This window comes from Trachurus trachurus, assembly GCF_905171665.1.
Source record: "Trachurus trachurus genome assembly, chromosome: 24".
In the NCBI taxonomy this organism is placed as follows: Eukaryota; Metazoa; Chordata; class Actinopteri; order Carangiformes; family Carangidae; genus Trachurus; species Trachurus trachurus.
The window spans coordinates 28,407,971-28,423,263 of record NC_139910.1 but is presented as its reverse complement, the minus strand read 5'-3'; the positions used below and the strand labels follow the sequence as shown (position 1 = coordinate 28,423,263).

Below are 15,293 nucleotides of genomic sequence, written 5' to 3'. Positions count from 1 at the left end.
GGGAAGTAGGCGGGATGCGCTCCGCTGCGTCTCGAAGGAAAATTGCAATCTACTCCTGACCACTCCCCGTTGGCGAAGCGAAGGCGAGGCGCAGGCCTGATCCGCTCCGCCTGCACCTAGTTCACGAAAGTAGAGCCCAATGTAGTAATAGAAGGGGAGCAGAGGTTGGGCTCAGGTTTATGGTATGGAGGAGACGGCAACACAGAGGGAACTGGAGTTTAAAGCATTAAAAGACTATAAAAAGTCATCACTCACAGGTGCTTGGTCAGGATCTCTTGGTGTCACTTTATACTTGTAAGACAAAAAAGCACCATGGTGGGATGAAAGATGTAGATAGTGGGGTGGTAGAAATGAAGAAAAGAACACATTTTCCAGCATATGATTCAGAGAAAGACAGCCCACACAGTACTACAGAGGACTACAACACTGGCAAGGATATACTGGAGAAAGTACAGTGCTTCTCTGGAAACAATAAGATGCAGTGATTAATCATCATCATGAATTTTGTTGTGATACATAGTTCCAATAATTTGTGTGAGTAATGAGAAAAAACAAACACATTTCAATCCACTATAAGTGGAACGGTTCAAAAGATCCACGGGTCAGTTCGTATAATGGTTTTGTGGTCGTGGTTTTCAGTTTGGTTATGTTGTTGTTTTCAACACCACAGAAATACCATATATCAACATGAGATATCTATGTCCAGTAATTCATGTCTTATATAGTCATGTATAAACTGAAAGAATGTGCACACACCCAAGCTTTCTTTAAGTTATCATTACATATTAATAGTATTAACAACAACAACAACAATAATAATCATAATCATAATACAATATAATAAGGTGCTCCGATGCTCTAATTTTAATTGCCAGGTAATCTATTTAAATAACCTAACAATGACTAAATATATTCACTTTGTGTCCAATTAAGCTCTTAACTGAAAAACATGATTTCAACCTACTTGTTGCAAAGAGAGCAAATGTATTTGCTGCTGCTAGGGTGCAGCTAGATTTGTAGGCTAAACTACAGCTTGTTCAAGGCAGAAATGTTGTGCAATTATTCTGCCTCACCGTTCTGTATTAAACGTATGAACACGGAATGTGGAGCATTGTTTCTCCGCCGGCGGCCGTGGAGGAGAGTCACAGAGCCGGATCGACATCTGTGTAAAAAGGAGAGCCGGCATAATGAGGGGTCTTCCTTTTAACGGGATCTCTTTCTAAAACGGACTTCAGAGTGTGAATGGGGAGGAGGGGCCGTTCCGTTGTTAATGTGTTTGTGAGAGAGAGAGAGAGAGAGAGAGAGAGAGAGAGAGAGAGAGAGAGAAGGAGAGGGGAAAGGAGGGGCTGAGTGAATTAATGCGCTTGTGCACAGCTCATCATGTCCACAACTAGGGATGGGAATCGAAAACCGGTTCTTGTTGAGAATCGGTTCCCAGTGTTTCAATTCCTTGGAATCGTTTGCCAATTTTGCAAACGATTCCCTTAACAATTCCAGTCCTTTTTTTTTTTCTTCTTGCCGCGGTCGCTCTTTGAATTAATGCTGGTGAGTCCAACACGGCGGTGGGGTTTAATTACAGGCAGTGTGCCTGTTTATCACCATAAACACGGTAGATGAGGTGAGTGAGTGAGCTGAGGCTGGTGGTGGGTGGTCAGCGGCGTGGAGCGGTGCTGCAGCTCCAACTGACCGCCTGTGAGTGCTTTGGGACGGGGTTCACGGTAACACCCGCTGCTCGTTGAAAACAGCAGTGATCGCCTACGTGCTTTCACGTCTGAGTCTCCAAACCAGACACGTCTGTAACAACATTGGAAAAGTTGGCAAGTTGCTCAAAACAGCGATATCGCAGCCGCAGGGACCTGCCGTGTAGAGAGAAAAAAAAACTGACAGCGAGTGAGTGTCACGACTTCCCGTAGGCTATGTGGCCCTTCAAATTAAAAGCCCTTCAACCTTTCACATGGTTCAGTCATATTGATTTTGACTTAATTTTGACAAGCCACGCCTCCAAATGTTGAAATTTAGGTCGACTAATGACTTTTAGGTCAATAATGCTTGGTCGACTATTTGGGGGCAGCCTTAGTACAAACGTCAACAAAGTTTGTTGTCCTTTTTTTTCCAAATGAGAATCGATGAGAGAATCGATAAAGAACGGAATCGTTAAGCAGAATCGAAGATGGAATTGGAATCGTAAAAATCTTAGCAATTCCCAACCCTATCCACAACATACAGTGAACACCTCCACATCTGACTGCCTGCTACGCTCCTTCTCCTTCTCCTTCATACTAAATGTCACGTCATGAACAAAAGATTAGGGGTTAGGGAGCGTTTGAGTTGTGGTGTGCAGAGAGGAGAGCTGTGACACCGGGGCAGCGGCCAGGTACTACACTGATGTTACAAGGCTGGTTTTCAGCTGTGAGACGCCAGGTGAAGACAGAGAGCCTCTGTTCTCACTGGCACAAGTCACAAGTCATAACTATCACAATCCTGCTTAGTTCCTCTTTAAGACATAGTACTTTCTTTCAAACTGTGCCTGAAAATCGGCGGTACGGCACCAACATGGCATCAACACAGCACCAACAAAACAGTAACATGCCTGGTTAGAAAATAAAACACTGCACCAAAAATCAAAACTAGTGTCTTGTTCGGCGCATAATCTTTCTCCACATGCCTGTCTCACTTGTGCGCTTCCTGCTAGAGCGCCCCCCGGAGGCCGTTAGCCAGTAAAAATCTATAAATGAGCCGCATCGTTGTATAGGCTGCAGGGTCCAAAGCGTGTGAAAAAAGTAGCGGCTTATAGTCCGGAATTTACGGTAATTAAACCAAATGCACAAAAACAAGACGGCAGGGTTTTCTTTGTTTTTTCGTATTTCAAAGAACACTTGCAGTTTAGGCTTTCTGAAACTGGCGGGCTCGCCTCTGTGACGAGAATATAATGTTCATACATGAAAGGCATAAGCTCTGCTGGATGCATTCAGCCTGTGTGCTGCTGTGAACTCAGAAGCTCTTTGACCACGATCAAGCTCATGTCATGCCCTGAGGGGACAGCTTGAAGCTTCTGTAGACTCTTTGACTTTGGCTCTATGTTTGGACATTGGTTCATTTGTAATCACTGCCATTGCGTGCGTCTCATGGTTATTTTACTTCCTGTCTGTGGTTTGATTTCTCTTCAATCATTCATTTTTCTTCCCACTTGTTCAACTACTCTTGCTTCGATGTCTGAAATCCTTCGTTATTCTTTACGTGGTCCGCTATATAGTAACAATTATTGTACCTAATGTGGATTCATACGTAGTATCCCACAATGTATCATGAAAAGTACAGTAGAGCACCACCGGCCATCACTAACCAAGCAATACCTGCTGAGCATGTGTTCTTGCATTTGTATTTCACTTTGAATTCTGCTTTTACCGAGGGATATTTTATATTCTAATATTTTTCCCCCTGATGTATGGTAAATAAGGTGGGCAATATAAATGTAATCCAGTCCCATGAGACAGCACTACACACTACAGCCTTGATAATAATGATGATGTAGAATAGACCCCTTTCTGAAAGTGTTAGCAAAAACTGAACATTTAAAAGTAATGTAAAAGTAGAATTCACAGTAAAGCTGCTGTAGTTATAGCAATTAGTGTTTCATAGAAATGTCAAAATGACTTTTGATTGAAGTTTTCTTCCATCTTTAATAGTTCCCAGAAGTTCCAGTTTCCCTTCTCTCATCTTTAAAGGTACATTGTGTAGGAATTCCTCCCATCTAGCATTGCGGTTGTATATCGCAAACACCACAATCATATTTTTCATGCTGCATTCACGTGAAATTGGGCAGACAGCAGACGGACAACAGCTGCTGCACGTAACGGCATAAACAAGCCTCTATGTAAACAAGTGGTCCGTCAGCACGAGGCAAAGCAATACACGTGACAATATGTTGTCATGGCGATGTGGTATTGTTTACCTGACCCACGTTTTACCGGCTTTCTCTGGACTTCTGTGACTAAAATGACATCTGGTTTGTTAGCGACGGCCGTCTGCCCGACTGCAGGTGAATGCAGCATCAGTGTAACGCTCCATCCCTCCTCACTGCGTTACCATGGTGACTTTTCACAGACGCCACCTCCACCTGAGCCGACAGCTCCGGTGTCTCCGCTGAGTTTCCGTGGTTTCCTACCGTCACGCTGCCACTGAACGTAACAACATGGAGACACCACATGGCAGCAGCACCGAGCTTACCCGCTCCATGGAGATATGAATGATATGAACGGCTCATTCAGAGCTGAAAGGAACACTTCACTTTGTTGATGGGGGGGATTACTGGTTAATGAAAAACAGACTTTTGAACCAAATAATCAATTTTCGTAAATAGATAACAGGAGAAGTTACACAATGTCCCTTTAAGTTGTTTGACACAGTTCTTCTGAAGCAGACAACTGTCTCAAACTGTAACCTGCTCTCTCTCTTCTCTCTGTGACAACTTGTGACGACTGTTCTCCAAAGAGATGCAGACATTATTTTAAAAATTCACTGATTTGATAATCACTTGATGACACATGTGAAAAGCAGCCAAAGTTGAATTTTATTTTGAAGACAGCATGACAGCGATTCAGGGGGGGAAAAGCCCCTGGGACCTTAGAAGAAAACAGTCTATTGCGTGATGTACTCATCCTCCATCACTTACTCATTACTACACTTATGAAGGTGGAGAGAGAGGGAGAGAGGAGGAGAGATGGAGGAGGAAGAGGAGGAGGAGGAGAGAGAGGAAAGAGACAGGCCCAAAAATAAAGGAAGGAAGAGCGCTAATGAGTACACTCAGGTTCGCTCAGTTGCTGTGACAACGCGCCGGCTCAAGCCACAAGACTGCACATCTAATGACTAACACACACACACACACACACACACACACACACACACACACACACACACACACACACACACACACACACACACACACACACACACACACACACACACACACACAGTTGAGAGTAAAGGACACAGAATATCCCTTCGAGCTTTCGTCATCTTCATGGGTTTGCAGTCGCCCAAAACTCATCAGAACACAACACACTCCACTGACGCCACAAATGGCACATGTCCATACCCCTGTGAATGCAAGTGTGTGTGTGTGTGTGTGTGTGTGTGTGTGTGTGTGTGTGTGTGTGTGTGTGTGTGTGTGTGTGTGTGTGTGTGTATGCACAATGAAAACTATGAAATAGGTATGCCAACACAGGGAAACACAGCCAGAGCTTTGAACCAAATCAATCAGGACCACCGTGCCGTGACTGTGCCAGTTGGAGCGAGCTGTATAGTTTTAGAGGAGTGAACAACAAAATAAAAACCTTCACAATGCAGCAGATCCTCCTGCATCAGGACCTCAGGCGTCCAAACTGACAGGCACTGTATGCACATTTTAGTAAAAAAAATACTTCCTAAAACGTGAAGGCTACATAGCTTCTAATTCAAGCAGATGTATGAAGAAGGAAAGTGTAGGTTTAGGTGCTTGGACAAGATGTACTGTACGGTATAATTCTGTTTGTCAGCTACCTCCCATACTGGAGTTAGGTTGGGTAGAATGATGACATACTGTACACAATGTACGATGATAGGATTTAGCCTCCGCTCACTGTGGGATATTAGAAATAGAAAAATAAATGCAGAAAAAGACACATTCTGACAGGAAGACCAGTTTCAGATGTTAGGAAGTAGGCTAGCAGTCACTTACTCCAGATAGTGCTCTTCTTGTTAGATTAGATCTTAGTAGTGTTTGGCTACATGCCACATAGCATAATATACATTTCTAAAAAGGTCACACATACAGGTGTAACTTTGCTTAGAACATCCACTTTTAAATGTTGCTTTTGCTACGTAGCTACAAGGTCAAGAGTGTATAATACATCCTCTGAACAGAACTAATTTTACAAGGAAAACGTGAAGCTACAGTGACTCGTATAAAGTGACAGGACAGTCCCTCGTCCACAGGAACAGCTGTTGAGTTCGTCCTGTTAAAATGTACTGAAGTTTATGGAAACATTCTGCAGTTGGAGCTGGAGACGGCGTACAGCCATTGGCTATGTGCACAGCTGCAGCTGCTCTGCCCGGCTGTCTTGGGTATAACTTTGGATACGGTTATCACTTGTAGTAAGGCTGTATCTGGGGTTGAATCTACTGTAAGACATTATGGATAGGGATACGATAACTGTGCTGCATCGTCAAGCTACATTTGAATAAACACTGGAGGAAAGGGGCTGTGGTTAGCTCAGTTGGTAGAGCACCCGCCCCATGTGTTGAGGCTATAGTCCTCACTGGAGGTGGCCCCGGTTCGAATCCTGTGTCGAGCGGCCCTATTCTGCGTGCCACCCCCCCTCCTCTGCCTCCCACTTCCAGGTGAAAAATCCCCTAAAAATATACTTTAAAGGGGTACGCCAAAAAAAAATTTCACTGCCGAGTCCATGACAAGCTGATAGACACCATCCTTTCCACTGTGTGTGCAGTAACAAGGGAGATGCGGGCAGAGCTGGCGCACAGCTGATTAGCTTAGCTCAAACGCCGGACGTCTACGGGTAATGGTAGCCTGCCTCCAGAGGCGGATTAAGGTAGTCATGGGCCCCTAGGCTATTCTTTCTGTGGGGCCCCCTTATGCAGCAGCAGCGGCATATAAAGCTAATAAAGGCACGTGCGGGGGGGGGGGGGGGGGGGGGGCGGCGGTATGATCAGGAAGGTACCAAATCCATACAAATACATCTGCAAATACCTTAACCTAGAAGGTGCGCCAAAGTCGCATTGTTGCGACAGGCAACACACTCAGTTTCAATCCTGATGTCATTTGTGGGTATGTTTTTAAGCAAAATATCTGAGAAAAGAAGAGTTTCACTGGAGCGCAGCCACTCCTCTTTCAGGGGCTCCCGCAGCTCGAAGCTGAACAGGAAGGGATCTTCAGGTGTTGAGAAACACTGTGTGTGTGTGTCCCCCCGTGTGGCAAACTGTAAATGTACAGAAAGAAATATTTACACAGAAATATTTTTTCTGTGTTAATATGTTAATATGTTTCAAATTAAGTTTTACTGAAAGTCACGTAATCCAATGTGGCTGCCACCTGGTGACGTTACAATATGCAAATTAGATGAGTAAATTTACTCCTATTTAGGTCATTATGAATATTTTTCTCATTTACACCATAGATTTATCCCTCACCACTTGCAAGCTACAGCCTTGTGAAATCTTGAAATCCAAACTTAATATTTTCCTAAATAAACTCTGGGGCCTAGAGGGTTAAAAAGATGAATTTAAGAAAATAAGTAAAAGTCAAGAAATTGGTCTCAGACCTCAGAGGATGTCTGTATGTGTCTGTTCATTCAGTTGTAAGCAGTGTGTGTGATTTGGTGTTTGCACTAGAGTGTTTTGGGGGCCACAAACAAGATCATGTTTAGGGCCACCAAAATCCTAGGGCCGGCCCTGTATGAAGGACTCGTGTGTGAAAAACTGAACCAATAGCCTAATAGGACTAGAGAACAAGAAGGCACTGCAAACGGATAGGAATGGATACGTTTCTCTAAGAGACTTTCTATTCTTGCATATTTGTCTTCCCTATTGTTTAGAGACAGTAGGGTTAAAAAAAAAAAAAAAAAAAACATGACGTGATGGTGGGATTTAAACATTAGCGCGAGTAAGGACGGCAGCTGAAAAAAAAGGACGGCAGCGGGAGCAGCGCTACAAGAAAGGTAGAACAAGTTCTCTGGGAACATGAGGAGCAAAAACACATCGTTCACATCATAACACTGGTGCACAGTGTTTCTGCCCCCCTGCCCTGCCGAATGAACGGGCAATTGAAAGAAAAAAAAAAAAAGGCACGTAGCCTAACCAGCTCTTTACTAACCTACAACAACAATATCCTTCTACAAATGAACGATCGCTCCCATATAATCGTGTAACTCCGGCTAATCATGATTTAACTCACTCTCAGTGGCCATCAGAGACAGGTGATTGAGCCTGCTTGGCCCATATGGATCTCACTTTATAGGCTAGTTGTTGGTCTCTTTTTTCTTTCTCCCACCTTGCGCTCTGCTGTCGGGCTCCGCTGTTTTTTCTATAACATTGCGGCTCCGTGACCACATAATCTGACCAATCCCGGGGCCCCTCCACATGTGGGGCCCCTAGGCTGCAGCCTAGGTTAGCCTGTGCATTAATCCGCGCCTGCCTGCCTCCTCCTAAAGTCATCAGAAACCCTCTTCAGCAACTCTAAACGGACCGATCTTCGTCTCAGAGCTGACAAAACTCTCCGGTAAGGCATCTTGAGCGGTCAAATGCCGGTAACGGGACGAGATCGGTCAAAACGGAGGGTTCAAGCAAAGACGCTTTATTTTGGTTGAAGCTAGCTACATCGAGGGTAGGTTAGCTTCCTATTTCAAAGTAAAAGTACTTCTGTATGTAAAGGGCAACGGGTGTTTTATTTTGTGAAAGTAAAGTAAGTTTGTGAAATCAGCTTTGGCACTACTAAAGCTAACCGTTGTGACCAACGCACTTCTGGTTACTTCCGGTTAACGTTGCTTTCACAAAATAAAACACCCGTTGCCCTTTACACACAGAAGTGCTTTTACTTTGAAATAGGAAGCTAACCTACCCTCGATGTAGCTAGCTTCAACCAAAATAAACCGTCTTTGCTTGAACCCTCCGTTTTGACCGATCTCGTCCCGTTACCGGCGTTACCGAAATACAGTGGCTACAATACTATGGTCAGACAGCACCACAATGCCAATTCACTGTACTTGCACATTCCCTGCCTGTGCTTGGTATTACAGCCATTACAGACCGATGAGTTGCAATAATAACTGCAACAACCAAAGAACAGCTACACCAATGACTAAAGCCATGTTTAATCACAGCTACAGTCTGTTAATAAGAGCTATAGGTTAACGAGCTCTGTTATTTTCCATCTCGTGGTGTGTGCCTGAGCCACCAGCAGCTGAGGGTGTGCTGACTCACAGTGTGGTTCCAACCAGCAGTGGTGTAACACGTAATACATAATACATAATACAATGGGATAGTATAGCTCAACCTCCCTCTATGGATCAGAAGGAATGTAACACACAGGGTAAATATCAATATTGTGGTGTCCTAATCTAATGTGGAGGAGCGTGTGGTGATGCAAATATTGCATTCACAGTGGTCGAGACCTGCTGACCAACCAATAAAAATAGATACTATACTGGGTCAGAGTTAAAGACTAACATTATACCATCCATTAGCTACACAGTTTAAACCAGAGTCAATGCTGGATGAGGTGCAGGGTATATCCTGGACAGGTCACCAGTTTATCTCAGGATTGTTGAATCAACAAGGGATGTCAGCTATTTTATTTATTTATTTATTTTTGCCTTGCAAGGTTGCAGGTTAATCCAGTACCTGAAGGCTGCCAGCGATTTGTAGGACTAGCAGTTTTTGTTACTGCTGCATTACTGGTGCTCACTTACAACTGATGATGCAGTTGCTTCCACAAAATCAATATTGCACTGCATGTACTATATTGTTGAAACATATTTTGATGATATGCACGTTTTATTGGCAGTTTAGAATCATTTATTGATTTATTTGTATTAATGAGTTAATTGGAATGGCAGAGATCACTACTTAGAATAAGTGACATTCTCCTTTAAGCTGCACTGTGATACCTCGTCTACTGTTACCTCCGGTGCTCCCTGCGCAGTAGGTCACAGCTGCAAGGACAGTGCATCTGGATGTGTGTGCGTGTGTGTGTGTGTATGTACTGTATGTTGCTTTTGTGAGTTCATGCATGTGTGTATTTGTCTCTGCATAAGTACTGTAGGGAGAACGTCCTCTCCAGGGGCCAGTGAATGGCCTGGGGGCTCGAGTTGGCAACACTGATAACCAAGATCAGCTGTCCAACTAATGAACCTCCAGCATAAACAGGCACACACACACACACACACACACTCTCTCTCTCTCTCTCTCTCTCTCTCTCTCTCTCTCTCTCTCTCTCTCTCTCTCTCTCTCTCGCTTCCTCTCTCTCACACAGACACACACACACATGCACGAAACATGCAGACACAGCTTGAGTTTCAGAGAGGTGGAGGGAAAAACAGATGTCACATTGAAGCTAGGAGGAGGCCTCCTCTCATCCTCATACTGATTCCTCAAGGCAAACTGTCGGCACACACAAACACACACAGATAGGATGCATCTGCAGAGCTCAGCACAGAATCACTCTATCTCTGTCTGCCTTTTAATGTCAGTCCAACATCAGGCAAGAAGACAAAGGCATCACTGCATCAGCATCACTGTGCAAATCAAAAATTCATTAAAAACTACCAAAATACCCATATACCAAACTAAAAACTGAACACAAGTTTCTCTTGCAGTGTCCTTAAAATTAGATAACAACGTTGAGATAAATATTATTGGTGTAGAGTACAGCATTTAAATCTATAATAACATTAAAATTTATAACAGAGCATACGTGGGTATTATTATATGTTGAAAATATGTGTGATGTGATTTATTGATTTTGCCAATGATCATGACATGTATCGATATCATGTTTAAAATACACATACACATGGTAATCTTGAATCTGTATCAGTTGTTTATCAGTTCATCTGATTTTATTACCCTCCCATTAGGTGCAATTTTCTGTACAGTTACAAACTAGTCTATTTGCTTTGCCAAAATAAATAAAACACAGAATATATAAAGCTGAGGATAATTTTGACTGACAATATTATTATGTCCATGAGAAAAGTATGGTGTCATCAGCAAACAGTTAGAATTTTCATTGGAAGATGCTGTTCTTTCCATTTGTGCTTCATACCTTCTCACTAGAACAGTAACTTGGGAATGATTATATCTAGATTCTGCACAACATACTGTAAGGGAGATTTTTTTTCTTACCTTCCTCAGCAAGTTGCAGATCCTCTCAATGTTTCGCAGTCTCTCCCTCTGTATGAACACAAACAGACACAGATACACACAGGGTAAGTGGTGGCATTCACAGACTAATCATTGCATTTATGACAGCAGAATGAACTGACATCTGAGGAGAGATGAAACAGAATAGAAATTGTGCAAGTTTGTCCTTTTGTACTGTATTTAGAGAAGTGGTGATGCGCAGTAGAGGGACATTCCCAGACAGGTTTAAGAGAAGCTGCAGGACTCCTGCTGCCCAACATACACAAATGCATCTTGTATCTGATTTTAATAGTAGAAAATGTCGATTAAAGCCCAAGTCATGACTTGACACAATCACAAATCTGTGGTTGATGTGTGTTTTATGTCAAGTCAGAATAATGGACCTGCCTGATGTGGCTACAAGCCAGAGGAGACAGGCATGAGTAGGGCTGTTGTAAAACATCAATTGTAGGAGCTAGCATGACCAGTGGGCTAATAGCAGGATTCCACAAAGTTGTAAATCATCCTTCCTCTTATCAAACACTTAGTTCAATACATTTCACTGTTCCTGTGCTCACTGCAGCTGATCACCATCCCTCTTTGTCTGCTGCTTGTATTGTTTTTGTGTACAGAACCACATGATTGAGAGCTCCATCCCACACACTCTCTCAAACATAATGGAGATCCTTATGAGGATACTTCTCAAATTTCAGTCAGACTGATCTCTGGAAGAGGTGGAGTCAGTTAATAATGAGGAGTAAATGTGTCTTACTTGTTTTTCAGACAAATAAATGGGGGCTGTGAGAATAGAAATCTGGTCTGACAACACCATTAACAAGATTTTCTTTGTATTTCATCACTGTGTTTCAGTGTTTATTGCTCAGACTTCAAAACTCTTCCTGCAATTGCTGTGCAGTGTCTTGTTTGGAGAGTTTTGTACGATATTTAGACATATTTTATTTTATATGTAAAATCAGATATTTGAAGAAAAAGAAGATATTTTTAAACAGAAAAATGTGTTTATTTTTACTTTTATGATGCCCAGTTTTGATTCTCTATAATTCATTGACTTATAAAAACCTACAAATGCGGAGGCGATTTCACTTCTTCTCAGTTTTTGCTGAATGATGGCACAAGCCGAGATCGCCATGGGCCCATATTGGGCCACATGTTAATTTTCCTCTGGCACAGTATACAGTAGTATACAGTAATATAGCCTGAGCTCTACACCATGACTGTTGGGTGCTAACTCCACATCTTGACTAATTCTGGGACTCAAAATAAAACTTAGCAACCAGGATAAACAGGATAACAGCTGGAGTCTGTGGAAGTCCATGGGCCAGACATATGTTGTGTTGCATGTTGCTACCTAAGACTCAGGCCTGGGGCCAATATTTAAACCACTGTGTGACAAATGAAAATTTCCTTTCACAGAATTTTTTGGGGAAAGAACAAGATGATGATTTTTCTTCAAGCAGCAGGGGTTGTCATCGTGTTTATATAAGTCAGTACATTTTCATGTATGTTCCTTGTGTGTAAAATGCTTGAATCAGCAATCAACACAACGCTGAGCCGCCATTTCACCAAAGCTTTTAACATTGCGATCAAATATTAACTAACTCCTACAGAGAGGCAGTATGGACTTGAGTGGCAGTGCAGTGTGTTCCACAGGGGGCGATGCATGGCTGCTGCTGCTTATGAATCATATATTAAACTGAGCGCCACGCTGTTTGTACCGGTGGACAGTTGGTTTGACTTTATCTCTGCTTCTCATATAAGGACTGCAGACGTCAACAACAACAAAGGCTCCACATGGGAACCACATACAGTAGCCTATATGAAAGAATATTTTGGCTCATGCAGAACATCAAAGCTGAACTGATATTTAACAGCCACACAAGAAAAACAGGATTAAAAGGGATGAAAATGTGCTTAAATAATTGGAGTGAAAACATTTCTCTGCCCATGATAACAACATTGATGAGTGTTTCTGATGCTCTACACTGATCAGCTTATAATCAGCCGCGGGCCAGTGTGTGTCTACACTACGTTCTTCATCCTGCAGCTTACATTCAGGCCTTTTGTGGCTTTTTAGCTCACCTGTGCATTTTTTATATCGTATAATGCTGAGTGCAGTGAAGATGTCTGTGTGAGAGAATCTACCCCTGCTGAACTACAGTATGAGCAGTCACGCTGCAGTGTGTGTGTGTGTGTGTGTGTCAGTCAGATACTAAAGCAGGAGCTCACTTGGAAGCTGCAAGAGAGATAGGCTTTGACAGACCGTGTGTGTGTGTGTTTGTGTGTTCACAGGGTCCAGGGACTTTCCTTCTTAATTCACTGTCATTTATAAACGTTTTTGAGTTAATGGGCTCTAATTCGTTGACCAGGTGCATTATGCAAATTTTGTGCATGGCGCGGCCATGCTCCTCTGTCCCGCCATTGCAAATTTTGTCATCTAGTTTTGTGGACCAGGCGCGTCCATGGCCGTAGCCAGCTATGAGGTCACCGAGGTCCGGACCTCAGTAGAAATAACTTTCAATGTCGACGTGTGTCATGCACGCGCTGTGCATTTGGTGCACTTTTTTCGTGCATGTCCGCAGCATACAGCTCCATGGGCCTGCTTCTACCGTCGGTGTTGTGTCAGACCGGTTCAGCTCTGTTTGAAAGGCGAAGGAAGCCCGTATGTGGAAAGACATCGCCTCAAAGATGTAGAATGAACAACTTTTATTATTAGACAAAGATGACCCAAATATGAAATGCTTGGGGGGGCTATCCAAACCTACCTGGTCCTATGTGAAAAAGTAATTGATGTTCTCAGCTGTAAACGGTAGGTAGGCTAAATATTATCATAGAAGGCTGAAAACCACAGGATATTTCTGTTCTGATAGTCAGTGGTATAAAGCTAAATAATTTCCTTCGGGATGAATAAAGTTCTATCTAATCTAATCTAATCTAAAGCATGTAGGAGACTCTTTTCATATCTAATGGGTCTATAATAAGAATAATAAAAAGTCTGAGTCTAGTTTATATAATTGTGGGTCATTTTGGTATGATTATGTACAGCCTATAAAACAACTACTAGCTAAAGGGGTCCAAAGTGTTGCATAGTTTTTTGTCAAATAATGTGAACATTTTCCACATGTTCACATACCCCCCCACCCCCCCGTGTGTGTGGGGTTGTGACGTACCTCCTTTTTTGTGCTACATGATTGGTTAATGCATTTATTCACTGGGTGGAAGCTCAAGCGAATCAATCTTGCTTCGAAAAAGATTATGTCGCATTTTCACTGCGTAACATTCGCTATGTGTGTGAAAGGACTTGTGATGAAAACCGGAGTGTGAAAAAAATATTTACATGCATATTACTCACACAAAAAATACGTCCCCAGTGTGTAAGGGCCTTAAGGAAGTCATTTGGTCGGTGTTTGGTTTATGCTGCTGCACCACATGTTTCACGTTCTTATTCACACATGCATCTATGTCATAGTTAGTTTTCCTCTTAGATTTGTTGGGTTCTTCATCATTTTGTTAATTGGCCTGCTTTGTCTGTCTCCTTTTGTCATGGCTGTGTGTGTGTGTGTGTGTGTGTCTGGGCCTATGTGTTGAGGGTTGCCAATATATAGCATCCTGACTTCCACTCCTGCAATCTCCCATCTCCCCCACATCACCTAAGGGTTATTCACCTCATTTCACAGGAGCATCAGAATTAGACCGTGTGGGGGAAAGTGAAAAGAATATTATACTGCACTGCCTTTTACCTTTTTATTATTTCAGATGTTTTAAAGTAGATGGAGAGACCCAGTTCAGCCCAGAGTTGACTTTGAAATGCAATATACGGCAGAGGCATGATGGGCAATAAAGGGAATCTATGATTGGGAGGAGGAACAGTGGGAAAGTCGGGCTGAATTTGTATTCATAGTGGTGGATTACATTTTTCCTGCAGAGTTCTTTCATGTTCTTCAAAACGCTGAATTTGAACCCAGCCTCCGTCCTCAATCTGCCCTCAGCAGATGAAGAGTCGAAAGTTGTCTCAGACTTTTGGACCTGACTGTGTACACACAAACTCCTGTATCGCTGACAAAAACACAACACCACAGGCATGAAGGACTTGGGCTAATGGCCAATTATCTATACCGTTAATGTCTATTTCTGAGACCATGCATCTCATCAAGGACGCCTCCTCCCCTTTGCTTCATCTGCTGCCGGGATTGAACAAGGACACACAAATATATTCCACCCAGAGCAGCACTCTGTCTGTGTACACGTGTGCGCATCAACACACACACAACTGTCTACTCATTAACAAGCAATTAGTGTGATGGCTCTTTGAAATGTTAGTCAGCAAGAATTTGCTTGACAAGCAGGAGTGGTGTGAAGGTAGAGTATAAACAAGAGCTGTA

General features: G+C 42.9%; 1 protein-coding gene across 2 annotated transcripts in view; it reads right to left on the bottom strand.

Annotated features, from left to right (window-relative positions):
- cnih3 (cornichon family AMPA receptor auxiliary protein 3) overlaps nucleotides 1-15,293 on the bottom strand; it is a gene marked incomplete at its 5' end in the record, with an annotated part of 105,539 nt that overhangs the window by 42,384 nt on the left and 47,862 nt on the right. For both annotated transcript variants that reach the window (XM_084001167.1, XM_084001168.1), the window contains one exon: nucleotides 10,897-10,944. In XM_084001167.1, coding sequence (XP_083857293.1) covers nucleotides 10,897-10,944 — 48 coding nt within the window. The remainder of the gene's footprint in view (nucleotides 1-10,896; nucleotides 10,945-15,293) is intronic.